This window comes from Cheilinus undulatus, linkage group 6, assembly GCF_018320785.1.
Source record: "Cheilinus undulatus linkage group 6, ASM1832078v1, whole genome shotgun sequence".
Taxonomy (NCBI): Eukaryota; Metazoa; Chordata; class Actinopteri; order Labriformes; family Labridae; genus Cheilinus; species Cheilinus undulatus.
In genome coordinates, this window is record NC_054870.1 from 11,139,545 (window position 1) to 11,166,133 (window position 26,589).

Here is a 26,589-nt window from a genome sequence, read left to right on the forward strand (position 1 = left end):
CTGCTGTCAGCCTGCGGTGAACGTTGTCAAACAGACTCATTGTTACTTCCCGTCTTTAAATAAGGATTCTTTTCAACTAAACCAGCACTGCAAAATGTATTTCTTTATTTACTCAGTAGTACATTGCTGTTTATTAATGCACAAGTGTTACAAATTAGATGGAAAACCCATTATGAAGGGATGCCAACCACAGCCATTCTGTCACTATGTGTTTTTGCACAATGTGAGCCTTGAGATACAGCAGGCAATTAATCGGGGTGAACTAGGTCTTGCAATGTGTGATACTGGTGACTCCACTTGTGCTCATGGAGGTGCATTTCTCAGTATGTTATACTGGTATGCAGCATACCAGTCTTACATACTGGATTGTATGTGAATTAACCAGTTTCTGATCTTGCCACATTCTCTGCTTGATTATTTACAGGAAAACATGTTAGATTTGGAGTTTATGGATGCTGAGCAGCAGTTCAATATACTGCAAATAATGCAAAGAAAGAAAGAGAGGAGACAACGGAGGAGATGGAATGTATGACTGACGGCAAAAGGGAAAATTGATGTAAATGTAAGATAGGCAATGCTACCCTGCAGATCAATCACAGGACTTGCAGTCTACATTATTTTAATGTGATTATTGTGACAGTCACATGTTAGAAGGTGCATTTAAAGTGTGTATACATACTTTACATGCAACAACATGGAAACCTTTTATTACAGAATATATATTGCAAACTATTGTGTGGGATTATTTTGAAATGCTGTCAGTGTGGCCAGGATAATGTGCTTTAAATCTTTAGTGTACAATCCTTTCATCATTATCCAAAGCTGATATTGCGTAGCTGCTGAGCAGATGGTGAATCAGAGCATAATTTAACTAGATAATGGTAAATGTTTTAAATATGCCTGCTTGTTTTCTTTTCAAGGTCATATTCAGATATAGTCTGTTTCTACATTTGTGTGGATTTAAGTTATATCTGCAGCCATATTGGTAATTATTTTCCCTCTAAGATTCTATCATTGTCAGCTTAATTAAAACATATACTCCTGTGGCTCTACCTGCAGTGACTATATTAATGTTTTTCAACATAATCATATCACCAAATGATACTGAAAATTGGATCCTCTCATTGATTGCTCTTGTACAGGTTTCATCACAGGGTTCCATGGTGTTCCTGTAGCCTGCCATGCTAGATGACAGTGATTTAATTTTTCTTACAAATGCAAGTCAATCTCCCTGCCCCCTTTTTAGACATGAAGCAGGACTTTTCTTATAGATGTTGATCTGTCAGGTGAGAAATGTCCCAAAGAAGCTTATCTTTTATGGAACACTTTAAAAATGTCTTCTGTGGCAAGAGTTAAATTTGAAGTTTTGTGGCTTTTAGTTAAATGAGTTCACAGAAATGAGTGAACTACTAGATTTAACAGATCTGCAAATCCATTCAGACCCCCAACAGAATTAATATTATACAGTAGGTCCCCTTAACTCCCCACTAATATAGTAAGTTTCAACAGGGAGAATGTTGTATCCCGTCTCCACAGAGTGCCTTGAATGCCTGCTTTCAGCACTATGTACCATCATAGCAGGCCAGATTTTTCTCTCCAGAAGTGTGTATAGCTTTGTGGCCAACTAGTTCACACACCAGCCTTCAGCTAAAACGAAGCCAGTTTGTCTGTCTTAAAACTGTTTGATATAAAGGCTGAAGTCAACAGACTAAAGAGAACAGTGACAGATGAAAGTAAGAAGAGACAAAAAGAGAAGAAGCAAGCAGAAGACTAGCTAAAAAGTAGCAATCTGATGGCAGAGTTTACTGCAGATGCACTCTATGGGCAAAACTGGAGTTGGTCCCAGAGTTTGGGTAGTCCTCAAGTAGTCCTCAAGAATTCCGGCCATTTAGAACAACTACAAGACATTTGCTTTTCCGTTGTTTTGCTGCATTTAACAGCAACAAAAAAGCAAAAATCTGAAACTATGTGATACAGCTTAAAGTCTGCGCTAAAACCGGACAGGGGACACATCAAGCGTCCTTGGGTTTCTTGAAAGGCGCTATATAAATTCAAGATATTATTAGTATTATTATCAAAACCAAGACAGCAGAAACCAAGCCACGATAAACCAGAGTAATTGTTAGCATGTTATTACAGCCTGGTAGACAAATACACATGACCAGACCTTGGAAATGAATGGACAAAGACCTTCTCTTATTTGTCTTTGTGGAAGTGGTTTAAACAAACGAAATGAAAACGAAATGAGCTTCATTTACACAATATGCACCTATGTTAAACACATAAACAAAAACAGCACTTAAACTTCACATAAGCACCGTTAATCTGTTAGCATTAGCCGCTACCATAACTTAGCAGCTTACAACAGCCAACTGTTCTCTTGTCTACATTCTTCAAGCAAGGTCATGCATTCATTTCTTCACTACAGAGGAACTTCTGACATTGAAATCTGGGATTGGAAGGTGGCCCTTTACAAAACTCACTGGCATAGTTCAATAATGCTCAATAAGTCTGATGTTCGTCTTACAGTCATGGCCAGTATGGGGATTGGACCCATGACCTTGGCATTATTAGCACCATGCTCTAACCATCTGAGCTAACTGGCCTGTTTTGGCTGGACATCCACAACATCTTTTATCAGGTCAATAAATGCAAACAGAGAATGCTGAACACTAGAGATGTGTCCATTCCGTAAAGAGTTTGCAGCCACAATGGGTCTCAAACCTCAATATTCTGATACGAAGTCAGCATCCTTGTCCATTAGGCCACATGGTCTTGGCATGTCTCTTGTTTTCACTATTTTTCACCATTATCCTCACCTTGAAGTTCTTTGCAAAAGAAACAACATTGTTCAAGCAAGGTCACACAGTCATTTCCTCACTGCAGAGGAACTTCTGATATTGAATTGTGGGAAGGTGGGCCTTGACCAAACCTGGCCAACATTGTTCATTGGTGGGACAGCAGTTTGTCTTCTAGTCATGGCCAGTATGGGGACTGAACCCAGCACTACAGCACTACAGTCTAACCATCTGAGCTAACCAGTCTGTTTTTGTTGGACATCCCCAACATCTTCTGTCAGGCCGATAAATCCAAACAGAGAGCATAAACACTAGAGAAGTGTATCTATAAAGCTGCATTTACAACCACGAAGGGACTCGAACCCTCAATCTTCTGATCCGAAGTCAGACGCCTTGTCCATTTGGCCACGTGGTTGATATGTCAAGCCTTTTTTACACTATTTTTACCATTTTCCTCACTGCTAGTTTTTTTTTTTTTTTTTTTTAACAAACCGGTGATATTACTGTAATTTGTTAGTTGACAAATGTCTTTGCTGACTTTGCATCCTCTGTTTAAGGACAAATACTAATGTCTGAGAGGTTAGGGTAACAGATCTACTTCCGCCTTACAACAGTACAGTTGCACTTAGTGATTCTTTGTGGGTGTCAAAGCACACCCAATGGAATTCCTTTATTTTGATGCTATAAAAAGATTATTGCAGTATATAGTACTCTGCAGAACTTTTAGGCATATTTGTGCCAAAAATAGAGGCAGAAATAAGACATTTAGCGGTGAGTAAACCTGCTTTGGCTTACATTTGAGTGGGACGGAGGATTCACACAACCTCGGTCATGCTCTAGATAGCTTTGCATTTAGCATGAGAAAATAATCTGTTGAAAAATGATCAAAGTCCAAACCTTGAGGATGGAGTAAGGGGTGGATGTGGCGAGTAAGCATGGCTCAGGGAAACTGTCCGAGTGATAATAGTGTAGCCACGAGCCCCAGGTCATGTGCATGTCCCAAGGGCCTGAAAACTACTGGCAGTCTATGGGAGTTTTACCATACATGAAAGCCCTGGGCAAAGGAGATAACGTCAAGCTTGACATTGATTGCTAATTAACACTTGTGTGTTGACATGTCTAGCCTGACTTTCACTGCCCTCCCCCTCCTCTCCAGCCTCAGGTTGTGGGACATTGGGCCCTATGATGAATCCTAAGCTCCCTACATGCCTAAAACTTATATTCATGGCCATATGTTTGTATCAAATTAATTGAAATGGTCAATTTTTCTCGTTCTAACTTAAAATCCCAGAAAATCCTTGCAGCATCTACGTCTGTGTTCTGGACAGAGTCTGTTATGAAATAACTGAAATTCCTAGAAGCATGTTATTAGTAAAAGTGAGATCCAAATAATGTTTAATGACAAGTTCATATTTTATGGGAGAAATTTTTCTTAGAGGAGCAAAGGATAACCTCATATCCATAAACTAACAAGAAAAAACAAATCGCAGACTAGATTAAGCCCTGCACAGTTTTATAAAGCCATTAACACAGCTTTGTACACTTGTTTCAGATTATCTTTCCTGCTTTTTCATTATTACATTCCTCTACTTCCATGAAGCCTCTGCATGGATTAATACATCTGTGTTCATGGAGCTTGTAAATGAGTCCTCTTGTCAGCTGTTTGCTACACAATGCTTAATGCCGGATCATTAGCTTTCAATAAAAAGACAAAGATGAAGACGTGGCTGTCAAAAATTCCCTGTGGATCATCTGATAATTTATTGACAAACCATCTACCATCTACAGCACACAGTGATGGATGAAGGAGAGTCAGTCTCCATTTTGTGCAGCAGCAGTGTATCCTTGCACTTGGACTTTCTGACCCTCTGCAATCAGTGTGTGGTCACATGGGTGGTGCCTCCGTGTCCACAGCCCACAGTTACGAATGACTTAGTGAGACTTGAAGAGGGACGTGGAGATTAGGGATGTCAGGACAGATTTGGAAACAGGTCAGAGAAATGCTTCCTTGCCCGCTGGTACCTCACTATTTTTAGGTCGGTGTACAGCTAGAATGGAGCTGGAAAAGAAGGACAGCTTTAAGTGTTTGCTTTTCTGACAAAGAACAATGGAAAGTATAACATCAAGTTAAGGAACTGTACACACTACACTTGTACTGCTTATAAGGTTAATTCTGGCTCCAATTGTTACTTTTCTGTCAAACTCAACAATAAGATTTTCTTTCCGTCGCTCTCAGGGGTCCATGATCATGCCGGCGTGATTTCATCATGTGCTACTTTTGCCACATGACAGCATGAAAAAAAAGCCACAATTTGCATTGCACTCTGTGTTGAAAGCATGATCTTTAAGCTTTCTTTTAGTTTTGTTTGATGTCAATAGGCCAAATAAAGCAGGAAATATGATCGTTTGAATTTGATATAAAATTATATTACACATAGGGGACAGAGGACCACTGGTATTTTTTCATAATTTCAGCGTATTGTAACTTCATTTTAAAAATGACAATGTATTGTTTTCAATAACAATTATTAAAAATCCATTTTTGTGGGGTGTTGTGTTTTTTGGACACCTCATATCTAATACAGTAAATTAAACCAAAAAAATAATAAAAATAATTTTATAAAGTTGAGGTATTGCAAAAAAGACTATAGCAACCATGACGGTATACACTTTCTGAGTGGTTTATTTTGTCAAAAGAAAATCAACAAAATGGCAAAATAGTCAGTGGACCTCTAAGAGTTGAATTAAGCTTATGGACCCAATAAATAAAAAACTGGAATTAACCTTCAAGGACTGAAGATGTGATGCACTTCCACTCTGTTTTTTTCTTTGCTTGTCTGATCATGTTTCAGGGAAGCATTGTGCTGGATTTGATGTTACCATTTTTGAATGCCAATTTGCATGATAGCACAAATACACTGACCAGCAGAGGACCAAAAAATCCAGGGCTCTGCAACATGAAGTCGCTGTTCCTATCAGCATAATCCTTAGCAGTTAAAGAGCCATTGCTACTGTATTTCAAGTGAGAAAACTATCCACTTCAATGCTTTTATTGGATGCAATAAGGAACAAAATTAGTACTTTCTATCACATGCAAACTTTGAGTACAATGTGACTTGGCTGTGACAACCAATAGCAGGCTGTTCTGTCGTCACATTGCGCTTTACCAAACTGAGTGTGTCAGACTGGGCACATCATGCAGGAGAAGGCCTGAATATCTCTCAGTGAAGAAAAAGAAGCTAACACAAAGAAACACCTGGACGTTGTTTGTAAAAATGTCAATATTTTTGAAAAAAAAAAAATAGAGTATGAGTCATTACAGTTTACTGTGTGTCACATAAAAATCTTTGAGTTTTAAACTTTATGTTTAGGTTTTTCTTTTGTCTTCATAGTACCATTACAGTTTTAAAACTCAAGTGACATAACTGCAGCACACGGGTTGTCCTGAAATAAAAGGATGTTTAAGGCTTGACTGTGCATCACAAGGTTGATGTTTTACAGGCTTTTAGAGAACAAGCCAGGTGAGACAAAATAGTTTCAAAATAGTGTAGAGCTTGAAGCGTTAATTTTTTTAATCTTAAATTGGTTACTTACACAAAGAATGCAACCAAAGCTGCATAAACAGTGTTTATGCAGTCACATTAAGACGTATATATTAGGTCCCCAAATCATGCCGAAAAAACACTCCATTATTGGATTTGTGCATGTCTAAAAACCCATCTGCCCCTGCTGGGGCACACATTTTTTTGTTAGGAAGCCTGAAAAAAGTCAATTTTGCATAATATGTGACCTTCAACCAGGGATCAGTTGGCATCAGAGTGCCATTTTGTACATGCACTCCTGCATATTTTTCAAGATATAACTGCGTATATATGAAAATAATTATATGAAGCTGTCTCCTACTATTAGTTTTTGTTTTTTAGAGCACACTGTTGCAGTAGTGCACATCTCATTTAAATCATAGATTTGAAGTTTGAACCTCTCTGAAATCAGATTCACAAATCCAGGCATCAGTGAGAATTGCCTCACGTTGTTGTTGTGGAAATGTGATGACTCGTAAGTAACACTGAAATTAGGCCGTTAATAAAGATTGCCAAATTGATTGTTTTCCCTAAAAACAACATTTCCCAGCCGAAGAAAGATCGACCGCTGTAGGGTTCCTTTCTGTTCTGACACTGAGTCTGCAAAAATAGCTGCACATTTAAAAAGATGTTTTCTTGTGTGAATCATGCGGCACACTGGCTCTGAACTTTTGTTTGTCATTTTTTCCTTTCTTTTTTTTAACATGTTTGATTTTCTGCCTTTATGACATTTCAAGCCACCGAAAGAGTTGTCAAACATTTCAGAGCAGCATCAGACTCTGTTTCTCTGTCCCCTGCATCGAAACTTCGCTCTGTCTTTCCTGCTGAGTTTAACCACAGAACATAATGGTTTAATTTTGTCCTCACAGTCACGTAAAAGCAAGAAAGACTGAGCTAAAACGATGTGCCCTGTCTCTCCAACTTGCTTTTTAGTACTTGGCGCAGCGCCATGATTCACAAGCCTGTGCAAGTTGCCAAAATATATGAAAAGCTCTGCCAGAAGTGGATGGACCAAGTATTGTCTTTATCAAGAAGAAAATTATCTTCACTGCTTGATGACTTCATTTTGTGTCATACTGCAGACTTTCACAATGAATAAAAGGGTAAATGCTGCAGACTCATAGTGCGTAACAGTGTCTGTACATTACATGCTTTTTTGCAGATTTTGGTGATAAAAAATTAATCAGGAAAAAACTGATGATGCAAAGACCTTTGCAAGAACAATTCCAGCCTGTAACATAAAAGCGACTTTTATGATACATCTGTTACCTCTGCCACAGTTTACAGGCTGCATCCATCTGCTGGAGCAATTTGAAAAATGTTTGGACCAACTGTCATTGATATGGCACTGCATGTGAAAATCAGCTCCTCAAAACATCAAAATTCCTCTTACACTGCAGCATTTTGTCAAAGGAAGTTGTTACCATATCTTAAAGTGACAGCTGAGATGGCACATTCATTTAAGGTTGTTGAAATCTGTTTTCTGTTTCAGGAAGAGGCTGTGTGAAAAAGAAAATGCCATTCTTTACTTGTTTGCATGGTTGTTCAGCCATATGTTCCTGTTGTACTCTCTCTCCACTTGATTGATAGCTTGACCTTCTTTGGATGTGAACATGAAACATCAGCTGGAGGAGAGCATCCTGTTCTGTCAGCTCAGCTCAGTGTGGACTTTGTATGAAGCCAAAAAGAGATTGGTGTATACTCCTGTTCACCTGTAGTACTACCTGCTTTCACTCACTCCCTCCTTCCCATCACTGGACCCTGCTGGCTCTCTTTCATGTGAGCTGCAGTATGTGTGAGACTCTTCGGCCGTCACAAACACTTTAGCCTCCTAAAGCCTCCTTATTCCACTGAGACTCCACCTCTATGCTAAAATTCAGAGTGTCATACTTCACGGCAGCCATTTTTGCCTGAGCTGCCTAGAAGATGCTTCTGTGACAGGAGGGTCCATAAGAAGGCGCCGCTCAAGTCACAGCTGTCGAGTCTCCCTCCACATCTGTAACTGACAGGAAAAGAGGGGGTGTTTGACATAAGATGCAGCTCTGCTCACTCAACTACTCCCTGGCTGTAAGATCACATTAATAACTGTAATGTGCATATGACTTTTCATTCTAAGAACTGGATCCAGAGTCTTAACACTCCCCCACATGCTACATCAAAGTATAGAGTGGTTCTACCAATGTTGTGCAAGACAACAGTATCAATAAGGGGAATACAGAAAGTGCAAGCTGTCTTGTTTCTTTCATGCATAGGTTGTTTGCAGATGATGTCATGACACGGGGAAGAACTCAAGATTGGGGAACAAGAAGTGGTTTCTGCATAGAGAAGCACAGTCAAAATGCCAAAGTTTGATTCAATTTACAACTGTGGTCACTGTCCAAATTGGAGAAAGAGATCGTTAGATCTCCCAAATGCTGTGACATTTTCAGACAGAAAGCTTTAAAAATTGCAGAGAAATGACGGCAGGCTTGGACTAAAGGCGCCTCCATCTCCATCATGGAACAGGCTCATATGTGAAAACACACCAATATGTGGCATCTTAATAAAGTTTATTTGGTTGATTATATACCACTGTTTCCACCAAAAGCATGTTTATGACAAAATGAGGGAGAAAAGCTGTGAAAGGGACACAGGAAGCCTCTTAGCTCAGTTCAAGACTCTAGTCTCCTGTCATCTGGCTAGATGTGTTGTAGGACATCTGCAGTACTAAAGTTATCTCCTCAACACCAGATACACTGATTAACCCATGAGAAAGTGAGATTGTACCCGATATTTGTAGAAATTTATGGTCATAACTGCAGTATGCAAGTCCAATGAGAGCTTAACTGTACTGTCTTCCATTCCCATTCGTTCCTAATTGGTGTTGTGTGACTGTATTAACACCCTCTTCAAGTCAGTATTTCGTAAGATGACTGCAATCACAGCACTGAGTCTGTGGATAGGATTGGGTCACGCATGTACACCTGGATGCTGAAATTAAACTCCAGTCTTTGCAAAACTGCTCAACCTCTGTCAGGTTGCATAGGGATTGGTTGTGAACTGCCCTTTTCAAGTCTAGCTACAAATTCTCTATTGGATTGCGGTCTGGTCTTTGACTCGGCCTCTCCAGAACCTTGATGTCTTTAAAACATTTCTGTGTAGCTTTCACTGTATGCTTCAGGTCATTGTCTTGCTGGAAAATAAATCTTTTCCCAAGCTGAAGTTCTCTTGCTGACAGAATAAGATTGTCCTCCAAGATTTTACTATATGTTCCCATGTTCATTTACATTTACCTTTTCATGCCTTCAAGGGCCAACTGCCACAAAGCATCCCCACAGCATGATGCTGCCACCCCCATGCTTCACAGTGGGGATAGTGTGTGTGGTGACGTGTTTGGTGTGCGCCAAACATAACGTCTTGTCTGATAGCCAAAAAGCACTAATGAACTTTCTTCCACTTGAACATGGAGCCTCCCACATGCCTTTTGGTGAACTCTAGTCAAGATTTAATCTGAGTTTTTTTCTACAGTGGCTTTCTCTCTGCCACTCTCCTATAAAGCTTTAACTGTTGTAGAACCCCAGCAGCAGTTGTTCAGAGTTCGCCCCATCTCAGCTGCTGAGGCTTGTAACTCCTTCAGAGTAGGTGTCTTGGTGGCTCTCTCACTAGTCTGCTTCTTGCACTGTCTCTTCATTTGTAAGTACAGCCTGATAGGCAGATTTACAAATGTGCCATAGTCCTTTCATTTCTTGATGATGGATTTAACTGAACTCCAGGGGTGTAAAGTGCCTTGGATTTTTTTTATCCATCCCCTGACTTATACTTTTATAATAACCTTTTCTCTGAGTTGCGTGGGGCAGATATTTTTGTTGTCATCTGTTTTCACTTTCACATTAGAGAGGTTTTCTTGTATTTTTTGTAAAAAAGAAAAAAAAAAAGCCCCAATTATTTTGACCATGATTGATTTATGAAATCAATAACAGGGGAAAAGATCCAAGGAGGTGAATACTTTTTACATGCAGATCAGATCAGGGAGCATATTCCAGTTCTGCACTTTGCCACATTAACCTAACATGCAGTGTCCTTGGTAACCACTCTACCACTGCAATGATCCATCAACTTCATATAAAAAGTTGAATCAGTTGTTAATCATTGAAGACTGGTTTGGATATGCTCTCTTTTCAGGAGGTAAATGATTCAACATCATTTTCGTGATGAATTTTAAATGCACCTAAAAGGACAACCCAGCGGGATGTTTTAGTTCAAAGATATCAAAATATCCTCTTAAAGTTCATTACTAGTAACATTTTAAAAAGACGATTAAATAAATCTTATTGTTGCAACATAAGTTGGTGAACTGGTCCTTTATTCATCCCCTGAAGACTTCGTGTCCTGCTGCTCATTTTCTGTCCTGCAGCGTGAGTCCAGGCGCTGCGGGCTTTATTGCTCTTTAACTTATTTAGCCTTTATTCATTTATCTAATTTCATCCCGGGGCCGATGAATGTTTCTTGCTGCTCCTCCTCTAACCAATCACTGCTAACAGGACGAGTCTCTGCAGATTTGGGCCTGAGCCCAGATTGTGCTGCGCTGCTCCTGTGGGATGGAGTCCGGCCCCAACACACACTGTTTGGGATAATTACAGCAGCGCTGGAGGAGATGCACACACATATTCAAATGTACATCCACACTGAGCCTGCTGAGCTCTCTGTACTCCCCCCAATCATCCCACCTCCCCTCTGTACACACCCTCCTCCCAGGGGGACACATAAGTACATGCTCTCCCTCCGACAGAAGGAACTTCAAGGAGCTTTGAAACCAGCTCTGGCAGCTCTCGCAGCACTTCAAGCACACACTCCCAACCCTCCTCCTTTACCACCTGCATCCTATACTCATCCTCCTGCTCTCTATCTGTGTGTGCCACTCTTCAGTCTCACACTGCCTCCCCACCCACTGTGGCACTGTCGCTATGCAGTATCCAACGTCTTTACGGCCTCAAAGTCATCTCTGATCTCTATTTCTATCTTTTGCACCAACTACGCTCGTTTTGTCATTGATTTGAGCAACACCTCTGCTGTCACTCCATCTTACCTGTTTGTGTTAAACATAGAGCATGTTGTCAGTTCCCCCCGTTTCACCTTAACTAACCCCAATCCACTCAAATCTGCCTTATACATCTCAGCTGATTGTTCAGTGACTGTGACCAACATTAAATCACGCATTAATTAAGTACAGAACTTTGCTAAAAGTGACCTAGATCTGAGGTTACATCCAGCTGTCAGCTTTAAGATGCTTCACAGAGGGTTTTTTTCTCATTAGTGGGCCACTGTGAAATTAGTGGTGATGGCAAACGCCAGCTCTAGACATTACAGTATCTGCAGTGATTTGCTTTGTGCTTCCACTGGATCCAATTTGAGTTCTTCTGAGCTCTTTTTTCTTACATGTAAAGGGCTTCATGTGGACTGGTTACTTATGCATCAAGAGCAGTAGGGAGCCAATATAATGAATATGCCCACAGAAGTCAGCTATGAAGGACGTTTGATTTTAGAAATGTTAGTATGTGCTTAAACTGTGTAACAAGTCCTCTACTAAAGCGGTGCAAAGAACTCACTCTTTATTGTGTTGTCATGAAACATGTATTTGCATTTACATGAATCCTTGTAGATAATTTTTTTATATTCTTTGATTAGAACTCAAATTGTTCTCAATAGTGATCAAAATTCTTGCACTCATTAGTGATCCAGATCATCATGTTTTGACCTGTGAATGATAGATGTGTACATACATATATTTAAGGTATTATCATGCTGCACACTATGCTCTGCACAAAATGAACTTTGAAAACATCTGATTAATTTTATTGGCATCATCTAAAGGTCACATATTTTAACCCTTTAAGACAAGTTTATATTGGTCTAAGAGGTCCCCATGCTTGTGAAGTTTGTTTCTGAAAAAACACTCCAGTGTTGGATTTTTGCATGTCTAAACACCCCTCTGTTTTAGCCCTGCTCAGAACAAGCTGTTTCTGTGTCTGTGGCTTTAAATATTAATGAGCTGTCTGACTCCACCCCTGAGTCAGACCACGCCCTCTCCAGAAATTGCTGTCCTGGTCCTTCTCTTAGCTGCCAGCTGAGAGGAGGATCAGGAGAGGAGGGTAGAACTTTCTCCCTAGAGGGGAGTGCCAACCAAACCTGAGGGCGGTGCTAACTCCCTACATGACATCATGAGGAGAAAGGGGGGTGGGGGTGGGGGGTATTTTACACAATATGTTTTATATTGAAGTCTAATTTGAAGTCTTATTTGTCACACATGTGTAATCAAAATTCATATTTATGGACAGAAAATTTAAACATAGGTTGCTGTAGAAGCAAAACAAATAACCTGTATACCAGTGTTACTGTTGAGCCTGCTATTTATCTGGCTCTTTCTGTCAAACTACTGAGATTGCAGGATGTTTATCTTTCATACAGCATTCTGACGAATGATCCAAGTGTGGCTTTGGGATCAATGTCTTGTGGCTTGGTTAAAGAGAAAAGTGTCTAAATTCATCATTTGATTTTCATTGGACTTTTGCAGCCAACATGGCTTGTTAACTTTATTTATGCTTAGCATTTGACTAGCAGAGTTGAAGGGGTATTTCACGATTTTTGAAGTTGGGTTTAGTTTAGTTAAGTTTATTTATCAAGGGACAATGTGCAATGACATTGATCATTTATACAAAGTAAATGAAAACATGGTTGCACCAGATTTAGTGAGTTGCTAATTTCCATCTGTTGTTTCACATAAAACTGACACAAAACATACATAAAAGTCCCAATAAAAAGGGCAGACACCTGACAGGACCAGAGCTGACAAGACAAAGTACAAAAAATGCACTAGTGATCATTATAGAGCACGATAAATAAGTCCTACTATGTACAAATTGTATAAAGGTAAGAAAGTAGTCCAAAATTTTCACATATGTACAGTGCTTAACGAATTTATTAGACCACCTGTCATATTTATCTCAAAGACCATTCAACATCATGAAGTGCTTTAATGCGGACTCTTTCATTTTCAGTGAGCTCTCCACATTTTACCATTTTGAACAGGAATGAGGGATTTCAAACTGAATTCACCCAAATTTGAGCTGGCTCACTGGGCTTCTCTGAGAAGTCAGAAATTAATCAAGCATAACATTCAACCACTAAAACTCATTTTTCTGTTCAGGAATACAGAAAATAACTTTATTTTGACATATTAATCAAGAAATATGAATGTGCTTTACTACTTTTAGTTTTTTGTAAATCAGTAAATTTGGAAATTCATGGTTAACAATAGTTCTATTTTAGCATTAAAAATATCATTTGGGTTAAAGAGCTTCTACATATTGGTGTATTAACCATTGCAGAAACATAAAAAATGATTTTGGTAATTACCAATGCTGTTAATTTAGGGCAGCTGTGGCATAAACCTTACTTTGGTTAGGATTAGGGTGGTCTAATACATTTGTTAAGCACTGTATTTTAAAGGCTAAGTCCTAACACACGAGATAAACTAGAAAAGCACTCGGAAAGCGCAGACCTCTGCCATTAGCCCTATCTCCCAATAGTACAGAATCCTTTAAAAAATTCCTGGATCCAGACGGTGATCCGGTTCAGTCCCAAAATCGAATCAGTTCTTCCTTATGCCATTTCTGACATTTCCTGAAAATTTCATCAAAATCCACAAACAAACTAACTAACTAACAAACCCTGCCGATCACATAACCTCCTTGGCGGAGGTAATAAAACCATTAATAGACCCTTTTCTATGAGATACATAAAGTGCAGAGCATTATCATAAAATGACCACACAGTATTATCAATGTAGAAATACAGGAAGGCAATTGATATGTCATGATCATTACACATTAGCAACATTAAGTAATGCCTAAAATGTGACATTAAAGTAAAAGAGTAACCACAATTCATCAGTAGCATTATGAGCTACAAAGCTTTTGAAGCTACATTATAAAATAACCAAGATGCAAAGCAGCAAAATAAAATTACAGAAAGGCAATAGATTTGTCGTGACCAATACACAATAGCGACATTAAATAGTGCCTAAAATATGACAGTTTAGTGAAAGAGTAACCAAAATTCATCAGTTGCATTATGAGCTACTAAGATTTTAACCTGACACACCAGATGGATGTGATGGATGTGTTTCCCAGACATCTATCTGGAAAAGCTTTAATAGGAAATGTTTGAGAAAAGGCAGAGGCTTTGAAAAAAACTCAGAGTATGATTGGGTGAACGTTCTGTCTGTCACATCTCTACGGGCCAATCAGAGCAACAAAACACGTGATGTTGCTGCTATCAAGCTGAGCGTGCACAGCTACTGGGGAATAAAACGAAACATGGTGACTATAGACATGTAAGTACTCAACATTTGTCGTTTTTGAAAAGAAAACAACTCACTGCTGTTCTTTGTTCGTCTTTCAAAGAAGACATGTCATCAAGTTCTGATAAAACACTTTCTAACCGGGCCAAAACAGTTCAGATGGGAGCTTTGCAAGATGGATTCGCCAGTGAAAAACAAGGAAACAGGCGTATCCATCTGCTTTGCAAGGTCACTAAGATTTATGAGCTACATTATAAAATGAGCAAGATACAGTAGCAGCATGATGACGTTATTAAGGTATAGTAACTGCATGACTTAGTAAACAGGAGATGAGAACTACATTATACATTATATGGGCTGTATGAGGTACATGGCTATATTATTGGAATTAGCCTGCAGGGATTTGAAAGTTGATCCTGTGGTTATTACGAGCAAAGAGAGATCTGCAGCATAATGGCTGTAAATGGGAACATTTTATTTACGTAGTTCAAAAAATTTTACATAAAAATGGGACAAGAAAATATGACTTTGACATATCACCCAACTTCAAAAATCCCAAAATATCCGTTTAATGTATGTTAACACACTGAAAGTAGAGACTGTTAGAAAAACCCTAATAGTACCGGTAAGTTTGTGGAAAAACAATTTGAAGTCTTAAGTTCTGAATATGGCTCTGCCCATTTTAGGTGATAGTAGCCAGATGTGGTAATATTCACTGGGCATGATCACTAATTTAAATCTCAGCTTTTGCAGATGATGTGGCTTTATTGGCTTTGTCAAGCTGTGATCTCTACTGGACACTTAGGGCAGTATTTTTGTGTTAACACACCAAGCAATCAATTGGGAATTTTGAACATATATTATCGCAATAATTATTTTTCTAAAAGTTATATAGACAGCTGAATGCATGAAAACAATTTTACTGAGCACATCATGATTTTGGTATGCCAAAAATAAGTTGTTTTTCACTTATGAATCACTTTTATGCAAAAGTTCCAGCAAAACATGTTTTTGTGTTCAATATCCCAGATTGAGCGCTCAGTTTTTAGGAATAAAAATAATGCCACAGACACTGGAGGAGTGTGCGAGCTAGTCAGGATCAGAGCACATCAGAGACCATGTGTCTCTGTCTGAAAGCTGCAGATCTGCATTTGGGTGGAGAGTGAGTTATCGCTAGAAGCAAAGAGTTTAAGTATTTTGGGCTCTTGTTCATTAGTGTAGGTAAAATAAATAGCAGAATCGACAGACAAGCTGGTGCAGAGTCAGCAGTTATCCAGCAGTAGGCCCTTACAGACAACCATTTCAAGGCAGAATATTTACACCCCTTTTACTCCTCAAATGCAACGTGTAACACAGAGGCAGAACAGCGTGGCAAAGTTATTTCACTCGTGATCCACCGATGGAGGTAGTAAGAGAGGAGTTATTGGGGGAACAAGCTGGTAGTGTGTAACATCAGGTGCAGGGCAGTACTTTTGTGTGCAGGGTTAGTGTGATTGTGAAACTCCCACGGTGTGCTCACATGCAGTGCCTCTTATGCACATCATAATGCAATGAGTACTCTTAAACATGGCCTATTAGTGTGGTTTGGAAGCCTCTGCAGCTGACAGAAAAGCTTTCCAAAGAGTTTGAAAAGCAGCAAAACAAACCACTGGAGCCCAGGTACAGCCACAGCAGGAGATCTGGGGTTAAAGTTTAAATGAAGCTCTCAAACTGAGTTGCTTTGATAAAAGATCAGGAAGGAGCTGGGAGTAGAGGTGTTGCAACTTTACATCAAAAGATAGCGCTGGTTTGGGCATCTGATTGGGATACCTTCTGGACACATCCCTTTGGAGGGTTTCTGGTATGTCTAACTGGGAGGAGACCCCCTGATGGATCCACAGGTTGCTCCAGGGATTATACTGCATATCTCATCTAGCCTAGATACACCTTGGGATTCCCTGTGTGAGTAATAAAAGGATTCTGGAGAGACAGACATCTGGGCTTACCCACTTAGCCTGCCAGCCTCAGCAACATGGAAAAATGTGAGAAAAAGGATGAAATAAATGGGTGGTTTGGTGGATGTTAGCAGCTAAGATTTTACATGGGTTACAGGTTAACTTGATAGTTACTTTTTTGTTTTTTCACAATGAGTAGGTCTCCGTGCCATAATATCTCATTTTCAATAACAAGTGTCTGTTTTTCTGTCAATACAGATGTGATGTTCGCTTTCCACCCCCCAAAAGTGCACTCAAAAGCTAACAGCTACCCACATTTAGCTTCTTTACCCTTGAGTGGCATTTGACCATATGAAATTTCCAGTTTTAAAAGTCAAGCTTGGTTGTTGGTTTGTCATCTCACCACACAGTATGAAAACAAAACTGTTACATCTGTCATTATTTGCCATCATTCATGTGGGGTCTCTTACATTTTCAAGTCATTTACTATTTCATTTTTTTGCACATTTAATCAGGTTTAATCAGTATGTAATGGTCACTGTATGCTCCCTATCTATATACCCCCCTGCTCCTTACTTATTTCCATATTACAAGCACACTTCCTTCCTGTCACTTTGTCCCGCTAATAAGGCCCCAAAGTGTGCGGTCTGATTGACTTCGCGGCCGCTCTCTGCTCTCTGTAACCAGCTCAAGGACACTTCCAATTAGCATCTGGACTCTGCTGCACTAGCTTTAGTCCCTGGGCCTCTCAGTCTGGAGAGAAGCCATTTGATTGGGTAGCTCAGACTGTCCGTTCATCCTGAGGAGACTGCCCTAGTGGAGTAAAGGCTCGGTGCATTTTAATTATCTCCATCCTTCCTCTTTTTAATTCTCTTCTCATCCCTATCATCTTTCTCTGAGTTGGCAAAAAGCCTTTAAACAAAGTTAGCTCTGCTCTCCTTTCCAACATAATCCATGAATATTAAAATGAGGCAGAGCGAGGACATGTATACTGTGTGTTTTGGAAAACAATCACGCTCTGATAGCCGTCAACGTGACAGTCATTTATATTCAGATTTGTTATTCACAGAGCACACCTCGTGTCCTCTAACTCAACTGATAAGGAACTGCTCAGTATCTGCCAGTCTAACCTCGTCATAATGCTCTTATCCCAAACAACCTTGATGATTCAATAGCACTTTTTGAACCTGTCATTGTATTCTTGTATTATTGTCTTTAAGCAAAGGATAAGACAAAGCAGCCCTTAAAGGAAAACGTCTATGGAGACACCCTTGGAGTGATATTGATGATGTTATTGAGTGAAGAGTGGCAGCTCTTCCTCCACATCTTTACTTTGACTTACAGGAATATAATCAAGTGTGACATTTTCCAGAGCGACGGCGTGTACGGTGCATAGAGCAAAAGTTCAGTAAAGTCAAATAAATAACTCGATGTTCCCTCTCTCCCTTCGCTCCAGGTCGGGGTCGTGCTGCACTACTCGTCTCTGTCGACCATGCTGTGGCTCGGGGTGACGGCCAGGAACATTTACAAGCAGGTGACCAAGAAGCCTCCGCAGAGCCAAGATGGTGACCCACCTCCGCCCCCTAAACAGCCGCTGTTGAAGTAAGCACAAATGTCACTGCAGCCCCCCCTCCTGATTTCTTCTAGTGCATAAACAGCTGTGTATGTGTGTTCATGGGTTGTCGTGTCTTTGTGAGTGTGAACTTGGCTTTCCTGCTCACTGTGTGTATCTTTACAGGCCAAGGACTGGTTCACCGCACGATTATTTACTTCCTTATTTCATTTCTGTGTCAGCATATGACCTGACCTCGACTGTGAGATGTAACTGGAAATCTTATACAATCACAGGCGCTTCCTGTCCCAGTTAGTGTCTTTTATTATAAGGTGAAAATATATTTTGAAGCTGTATTTAACACAGCAGCACCAGTGACATTTCCTATATTTATGTCATCATATGATCCTGCAGAAAACTGACAACTGACATTTCTAGATTACTGATGCATCAACAGGACATTTACTATTTGAGCTAGTTCAAATTAAGGATGGGCATTTTGCGTAATGTGAACAGTAGAATACTCTGGGAACAAGCACTATACTACTCATTCATCAGGAATGTACTGTATGACATACATGTCACACAGGCTACAAGAAATATGATCTACATGCTGCAACTGACCTGGAGGCTCATTTATAAACTTTGCATATGCCCTAAACCTGATCTGAAGTTGGAGTACGCTACTTCCCCCACAGAGCCTTTGAAAAATTCCTCAGAGGGTGATCGGATGAACGTTCTGTCTGTCACATCTTTACAAGCCAATCAGAGCAACAAAACACGTGACATAGCCGCTACCGAGGAGTAAACTCCAAAGAGAACAGCATAACGCCACGAACCACAGCGACTGTAGACATGTCAGTACACAACTTTTGTTGTTTTTTAAAAGAAAACAACTCACTGCTGTTCTTTGTTCTTCTTTTAATGAAAAAATGTTCTGATAAGACTGGCGCTTTAGCAGCATCCACGCTAATCTCTTGTGCCATAATTGCTCCAGCCTCTTGTCACTGCTTGCTTATATCACGGCTCCTACACACCTGAAAGTACTGCCCCTCTATGCTGATTGGTCCTGTCACTTTCTAACCAGACCCAAACAGTCCACATGGGAGCTTTGCAAGATGGATTCGCCAGTGAGAATCATGAAAACGGGCAAATCCATCTGCTTTTCACCTCAGTTCAGCAAAAAGAGCCAGCTCTTTCAGTTCCTAGATGGCTCCTAATTCGGTACCACAGATAGCCTGCAGATAGAGCTTGCTAGTTTGTGTGGAAGTAAAATTTTATGTTTTATTCAGTTAACCTGTTTCTGCTTTGTTTTAATAAGAACCCATATGTTCTCTGCTGTCTCTTTACACATCATTGTTAACCTACTCTCGCTGATACCTTCACCCAGGATGTGACATAGAAATGCACATGCTGAATGCTTATTGAGTGTCTTCCCCACTGATCGCATCCTGTACCCCATGTGACTAAATGTTGCCGTGTGACTTCGTTCGATCCTGTGGATCTTTAAATGCAAATGTTGAATGTTTATTGAAAGTCTTCACACTGATTGCATCCTGTACCCCATGTGACTAAATGTTGCCGTGTGACTTCGTTCGATCCTGTGGATCTTTAAATGCAAATGTTGAATGTTTATTGAAAGTCTTCACACTGTTTGCATCCTGTACCCCATGTGACTAAATGTTGCCGTGTGACTTCGTTCGATCCTGTGGATCTTTAAATGCAAATGTTGAATGTTTATTGAAAGTCTTCACACTGTTTGCATCCTGTACCCCATGTGACCACATGTTGCCTTGTGACTTCCTTTGTCCTGTGAGTCTTTTTGATCAGCCTTTTGTCATCCTCAAACCCTCTTTAAAAACCCCATCTCTAGCCTGCTCTGACAGTAGAGAATCTTGCCAGCCATGCTGTAAGTTTCTTCTCTCCATTGCGCAGTGATTAAAGCTCATCTGAACCAGCCACACAATTTGGATCTTCATTATTCTTCCACATTTGCAACCGACACATCCCTACCAAACGCTGAGATGTGTGAAATATTTGTAGACCATAGCTCCTGTAATTGTTTAAAACAAATTCCTTGCTATCAGAGAGGTGTTGGTTTTTAGTTTAAATAAATGTAGGTGTGTAAAGCGCAGAACTGGAGGCAGATCTATGTGTGTGCATTTCAGGTAGTTCAGGAATTAGAAGAGAATATTTCGCAGAGGTGCATGTGCAACTTTTTATAAATCTGAATTGTTTTGGGCTCATGCCATTTTTTTTCTTTTTTTTTTTGCACACGTGTAAAGCTACCATGGCAACCACAGAGGTTATGACCTGAGTGAATTTTGTTCATGTTTGTATGACATATGGAGGTTGTTAAAATCACTTTTTAAGATGCCAGCAGCATCTCTTTCATATCTACACATCTATGTGCAGCTCACAGGATTAATTAGGCTTGCAATGTGCAGATCAGTCTTGTGGAGTCCTGATGTGGAGGACTCGTGACTCGGCTTGGCCTCGAGTGCTAATGACTCGGACTCGGACTCTAACTGCGTCAGCTGCTCAGACTCGTCATATTAGCTGCTGTACAGTAATCCTCTTCAGTCTTGGACAGAGTGATAAAAACTCTAAAACCTTGTAGTGAGTCCCGTTAGTTAAATATACCAATCCAACATTGAAATCTGCATTAACATCGGCGAGATAATGCTGATCAGTGAGCTAAACAAGGCGGCATACGGTAAAATTATGATGTGTTTATTGACAACTCAGACTTCAGAGTATCGAAAGGGGGACAAAGTTAAGACCTTTTCATGATGTGTTCAAATGTCACACAGAGAAAATTGGAATTTTAGTTTTTAGTAAGAAATAAATGCAGTCATTTCAAAGGAGGAATATTGAGTATAAGATAGATATAAAGCATGAGTTCAGTTAAAAACATCAGTGTCTCATGTTTCCACCCTAGATACACAAATAATCCTGTTAATATAACTAATATTATCGATGAAGAGTGTTATTAAGGAGTATTAATAAGAGTATCAATATCAATACAAATCTATGACCCTTATCCTGGACTGGAATTTTTTGAGTTTTCATGGACTAAAACTAGACTGAAACTACGGGAGGGTGACCAGGACTAAAATGCTAGGCTTTTAGTCCTGATCTACTACTCCACCACTGGGTCGTAGATGTTTGGTTTTGTTTGTGCACAGCTGCTGTTAACAGCTCCTCCAGTCTTTTAGAATAAAAGGTTGAAGAAATTCATGCATTAATAAAACACATGAACGTAGCCAACCTGGAAAGCTGGAATAACTTAAAAATGGCTAATAATTTAATTTAATTTGGCTCTAGGGTTTAGGTACTGGGGCCTCATCTAGGACTCGGACATTGGTAATGGTTACTCGACTCAACTCGGACTCAGATTCAGGTAAAGGGGACTCTACTTGGACTCAACTCAGATTTGTCTTTGGTGACTCGGACTCAACATGGACTCGGGACTTGGGACTCGACTTGGACTCAAGGTTTGGTGACTCTACTACTACACTGGTGCAGATACAGTGAATTTTGAGGTGAGGTTTATTGCCTTTGCATCTCATCTGGCTGACTCCAACTTTTGCACATTTGTAAGGGGAGTCATAACAGACCATTTGTTGACTTGATTCTGATATTTCTGCCTTTTTTTGAGGAAAAAAGGCAAGAAACTGCCACACTGTGGAAAGAGGTTTAGTTTCTACGATGACGTCATACAGCTGGACGTGTTTCCATTCACATCTCAATTGAACCGGGCCAGAGTTTACTTGAATTGTGCCCGAGACCAGCTCCCTAACTGGGCCTGGGCCCAGCCTGGGCACAGTTTGTTTGCATTTACACTGGACAAATGAGCCATACTTTGGGCTCAAATGCACTCAGATCCAGGACCAGGCCCCAAGTGTGAAAGCCACCTTAATTTTCAAAGAAAAAATAGCAATTTTCGAGATTAAAAAAGTAGAAAACTTACAAGAACTCAGAAATTTCAAGATTATAATGTGAGAACAGCCATTTGTGTGGGAGAGCACCCTCCCAGATTAAGCAATTTTGCCATCCTGAAAAATTAAATTTTTAATGGGAATGAGCAATAAGAAAATACTTGGTATTTTTAGCCCAGAATAATCACATTTTAACATCTGGGCTTAGAAGAGGCATTTCTGTAAACTGGGGCTAAACAACCTCTTTTTCAGTATGGGTTCAGGTGAAGCTACAGCTGTTTAATGTACATCATTCATGGCTACATAAACTTGATATTTTCTAGATTGAAAAGTCAAAACTCATGGCTTTTTTCTCATAGATTTATGATTTGTTTTAAACTCAAAATTTCTGTTTGGTTTAATTCTTTTTAATTAAAAGAAATCATTTTTAAAACTTTACACATTTTTAAATTCATAGTCAGAATGTACGAGTTATCAAATGCAAAATTGTGGGTATTCATCTCTTTAAATTTCAAACTTAAAAAAATACTTAAGTCTGTTTTCTTGTACATTTACAACCTTATCATATTCTGAGTTTTTCACTCTATAAATTTGAAATTTTCTGGATTATTTAATCAAAACTTGCAACCTCTTACACAACAATGTTGAGGCTTTTTTCTGCTTGATTTACAACTTCTCAATCTTGAAGAGAACAGAAAAAAACTTTATGAGACCGATGCGTTTTATACCCTGATGAAGGCTACATGCCAAAACGCATCAGTCTAATAAAGCTGTTCTCTAAACTACAAGTGTTGCTGGAGATTTTTGTTCTCTTCAAGACTCTCTTCATCCTCCATGCACCTTGGAAGTTGGTGAACTTGTGCCAGAGTTAACCACTTCAACTTCTTAAACTTAAAAGTTGTAAGGTTGGTTTCTTGTATGTATTTAAAACTTTGTTTTTATTGACTTTTTTCTTGAAAATCAGTGGATCCTCTCTTTTTTTGAATGTGGTCCTAATGAGCCATCATAGGTCTGAGACTTGTGCCCATATTTTCTGTCTAATTTTTGTGGCTCATTTAAAAAACAAACTAAATCTTATTTCCTCACATTGTGCATAACCCTCCTCGTCAGAAGCAACCACACAGCTGCTGACGCGATGGCAAGCACGTCTACCACGACATCTGAAACGGTTACTCTTTAAAGCACTTTGGTTGACCTTGTTTTTTTTTTTTTAAAGTGCTATATAAATAAAGCTGACTTGACTTGACTTGACTTTCTCCAAAGTGCCTCACTCCTCAGCAGCTGCCTCGTTGGTCCACTGAGCTTTCTGCAGTATGCCACTCATCAGTACTGTGCTTTTGGGATAGCGGTCTTCAAGTCCCTGGTTCTCTGTGAAATGACAAGTGATGGTAACATTTGACTCTGTGATGGGAGCTGTCCATGAGTCTGTAGCAACCCCCACTTTCCTCAGACATCTTTTCCACTCTCATAGCTGAGGTTTGTTGTTATGGTGGCATGTACTCTGGCTGGAATAACACCATTAACTCATGGAAGTCTATTCCTTTAAATAACCCAATAGGAGCACACTGTTGTTACAGGATAATCATCTCTGCTCCACAACAATGTGCATGATAATAATGATGTGATAGGTGAAAGCCTGGTGTCTGTCTACACTGGTTCCTCCTTGAGGTTTAAGTGCTTGCACAATTAGGATTTATCAATTCATGAGTTTATATAGTAATTGTTTTAATTGCAAGAGATCAGTCATGATTTAACATGTTTATTTTGCATTCTTTGTCAGAAAGCCATTCACTACAGTCTCCATACTTACTTGCCTTCTGTCTCTTTGTTGGGTTACATTGTTCTCTACTGTACAGAGTGTGTGTCCCTGCCTGTATTTCATTGTATTCATACTTGTGTGTCTGTTGATTTCTGCTGGATTGTGCTCTTCCTCCGTGTTGGCTGGGCTCACGTTTCCTTCAGAGGCCAACAATGGCTTCACACAGATGAGTTATTGCATTGTTCATCTGCAGAGACATCCAGAGCTCGTTTGCATTCTTTCAAGCCTCTGGCTTTGTTCACTGTGTGGTGTCATAGCTGTCAGGTCTTTATACTTGTGGATTTCTCATCTTTTAGAAATTACATTTTTAATCTGAGTCACTGTCTGCAACATGGAAGAAGTTTTGGTGTAAAAAAGTAATTATTCTCTTGATGTGGAAATAAGGCCGATAAATCCCAGAGATAAGATGAGTTTGTGGAGTCCTTTTAATCAGTGAAATCTCTGATTCAAGGCGGATGAGATCAGACTCGCCTGCAGTGTTGGACAGTAACAGCACTACAAGTGGCGGGGTTAGTAGTTTATCTGCATTTTCAGTTATTTGTGTCATTTTCTGAATCAAACAGCCTTTCAGTCGCTGAGACTTTTTCCCGGTCAAGTGCAGTAGCATCTAAAAAAGCTCCAGTTTCCCCAAAACAAAGTGAGAAAGAAAAGAGTGGCAGAGCCCTAAGTCACGGTCCAGAATCAAACCTCTAAAACGAGTATAAAAAGCCAGCTGATACACAGGGGTGAATGTAGAAGAGAATATTCAACTCCTTGTGACGGTGACATCATGGTCTAATCCTTGATATCCACATCCCTGCTGCTGAAAAGCATGCAGAAAGGTGAACATGACGTCACTTCATTTGGATCACTGGTGAACAGTTTAACATGACAAAAGCCTCAAGTTAACCATCCCCAGAGCAGACACACTTTTTGTTAACTGCCCACACTTGTGCATCATTTCTGTCAGCTGTTAAAGAGAGAGATGCATCAAAGGTAGACTTTTTTTTTACACTGAAAATGTTATATTGGCTGCCAAAGACATTTCAGGATCTTATGGGAACACTAAAAGGATTTGCATCAAATTTAATTTTAGAATTAAACCTCAGTTGTCTGGTGAAGAGCAGTCGAGCTAAACATACACATTTAGCATTGATCCAAAAAAAGCATTAGAGACTTTATTATGTTAAAAGTTAAGCAATGATAAAATGACTGTGCTAGGAATCAAATGAAATAGATTATTAACATATGTAACTGCTACATAACTGTCAACTTTCCTCCACTTCTTCTTGTGTCAGTTTACTAATCTTCTCTACTTTTTTCTTCCCCAGCCATCCTTCTTATCTTTTCTTAACCTCCTTTCCTTCTTTCCTCCTATTGTTACACCATTACATAACAAAAATAAAACAACAGAGACAAAACCACAGAAACTCTTAGTCAGCTTTACTCAGAGAATATAGTATTTGCTTTGATTTTTTGAATTTACAGGTTATAGAAATGATCAATGCTCAGTATTTAAAAGACGTCCTCTGTGAATATTACAAACTACCAGAGGTTCCCAGGTAATACCAATTTCATGCAAATATATTTTGGAAGTGATCCTTCACATATTCTGGATCCAGGATTTTTAAATTTGACTTCATCTTATCATTTTTAAGGAATTTCCTTGTGTCTATTTATTGTCCTTAAAAGAGGAAGAAAAAATCCTGCATTTGCCGTTTCCAATGAAAAGCTTTTACTTGGTGAGACATAAGTTGACTTTTATTTTGAAGGAAATACCTGAGTTTACCATTTGACCGCTCATCGAAATGCAGCTGATTATGGCGCAGAACATTGAACTCTTTCTGATTTTTATTTTTTATTTTTTTTGGTTTTCAGCGAATCAGTTTGACAAATGCCAGAGTGAAGTAGTGAAAGAATACGCTGTTGGCCTATGTGCTGTCACTATCAGAGATACGATATCTGTTTAACTTTACATTAGTTTCATATAAATCACAGTAAAAAAAAACAGGGATATTCCCAGGGACAGGTCTCTAAAACCTTTTCCCAGGAAATCAGTGATATCTGGGGACCCTATATGTGGTACTTCAACTTGTCATGGTTGCCGTAGCTTATTTTTTTCAGAGGCAGCCTGATCTTGGTTTAGTAAAGCTTATATTTGTAGAATAACTAGTAGCCTAGCTCACTACATTTTTTAAGTAGCTTGGCCAGCACTGGTCAAGATGGTCTGGCTGTAGAATATGGTGATAAGCTGCATTTGTCGGATTGGAAAAACTTCTGAAATAAAATCAGATCAAACTTCTGCAGGGTTAGGGTACGGGTCAAGATTAGGGTTAGGCTACTCTTTGCACAATAAAATCCTTGACTAGGCCTCTGACCTTTTTTTGAGCAGATTTTACTGCCTCATTTTTCATGATTTTAAGCTTAATTTCATAAACTTAGAGATGTTTTATTTGACTGAAATTTGAACTAGGGGTTCATAACACAGTAACCCTCTCATACAGCACACCTGAATAAAGATTTATTATCACTTTACAGGCTCTTTAATATCTTTACTTAAAACAAGATAGACTAGTTTAAAAAGCCTTCAACCCTTCTAGAGCGCAGCCATGAGGGCATCAAATCTTCCAACCAAAATTATTTTTTA

General features: G+C 39.4%; 1 protein-coding gene and 2 non-coding genes across 4 annotated transcripts in view; 1 reads left to right on the forward strand and 2 right to left on the reverse strand.

The window, feature by feature from the left end:
* LOC121511269 (adhesion G protein-coupled receptor A3) overlaps window positions 1–26,589 on the forward strand; it is a 450,943-nt gene that overhangs the window by 389,947 nt on the left and 34,407 nt on the right. For both annotated transcript variants that reach the window (XM_041789870.1, XM_041789871.1), the window contains one exon: window positions 18,108–18,253. In XM_041789870.1, the coding sequence (XP_041645804.1) occupies window positions 18,108–18,253 (146 nt within the window). The remainder of the gene's footprint in view (window positions 1–18,107; window positions 18,254–26,589) is intronic.
* trnai-aau lies at window positions 2,533–2,606 on the reverse strand. Its single transcript has one exon. It is a non-coding gene; the product is annotated as a tRNA-Ile (tRNA).
* trnar-ucg lies at window positions 3,141–3,213 on the reverse strand. Its single transcript has one exon. It is a non-coding gene; the product is annotated as a tRNA-Arg (tRNA).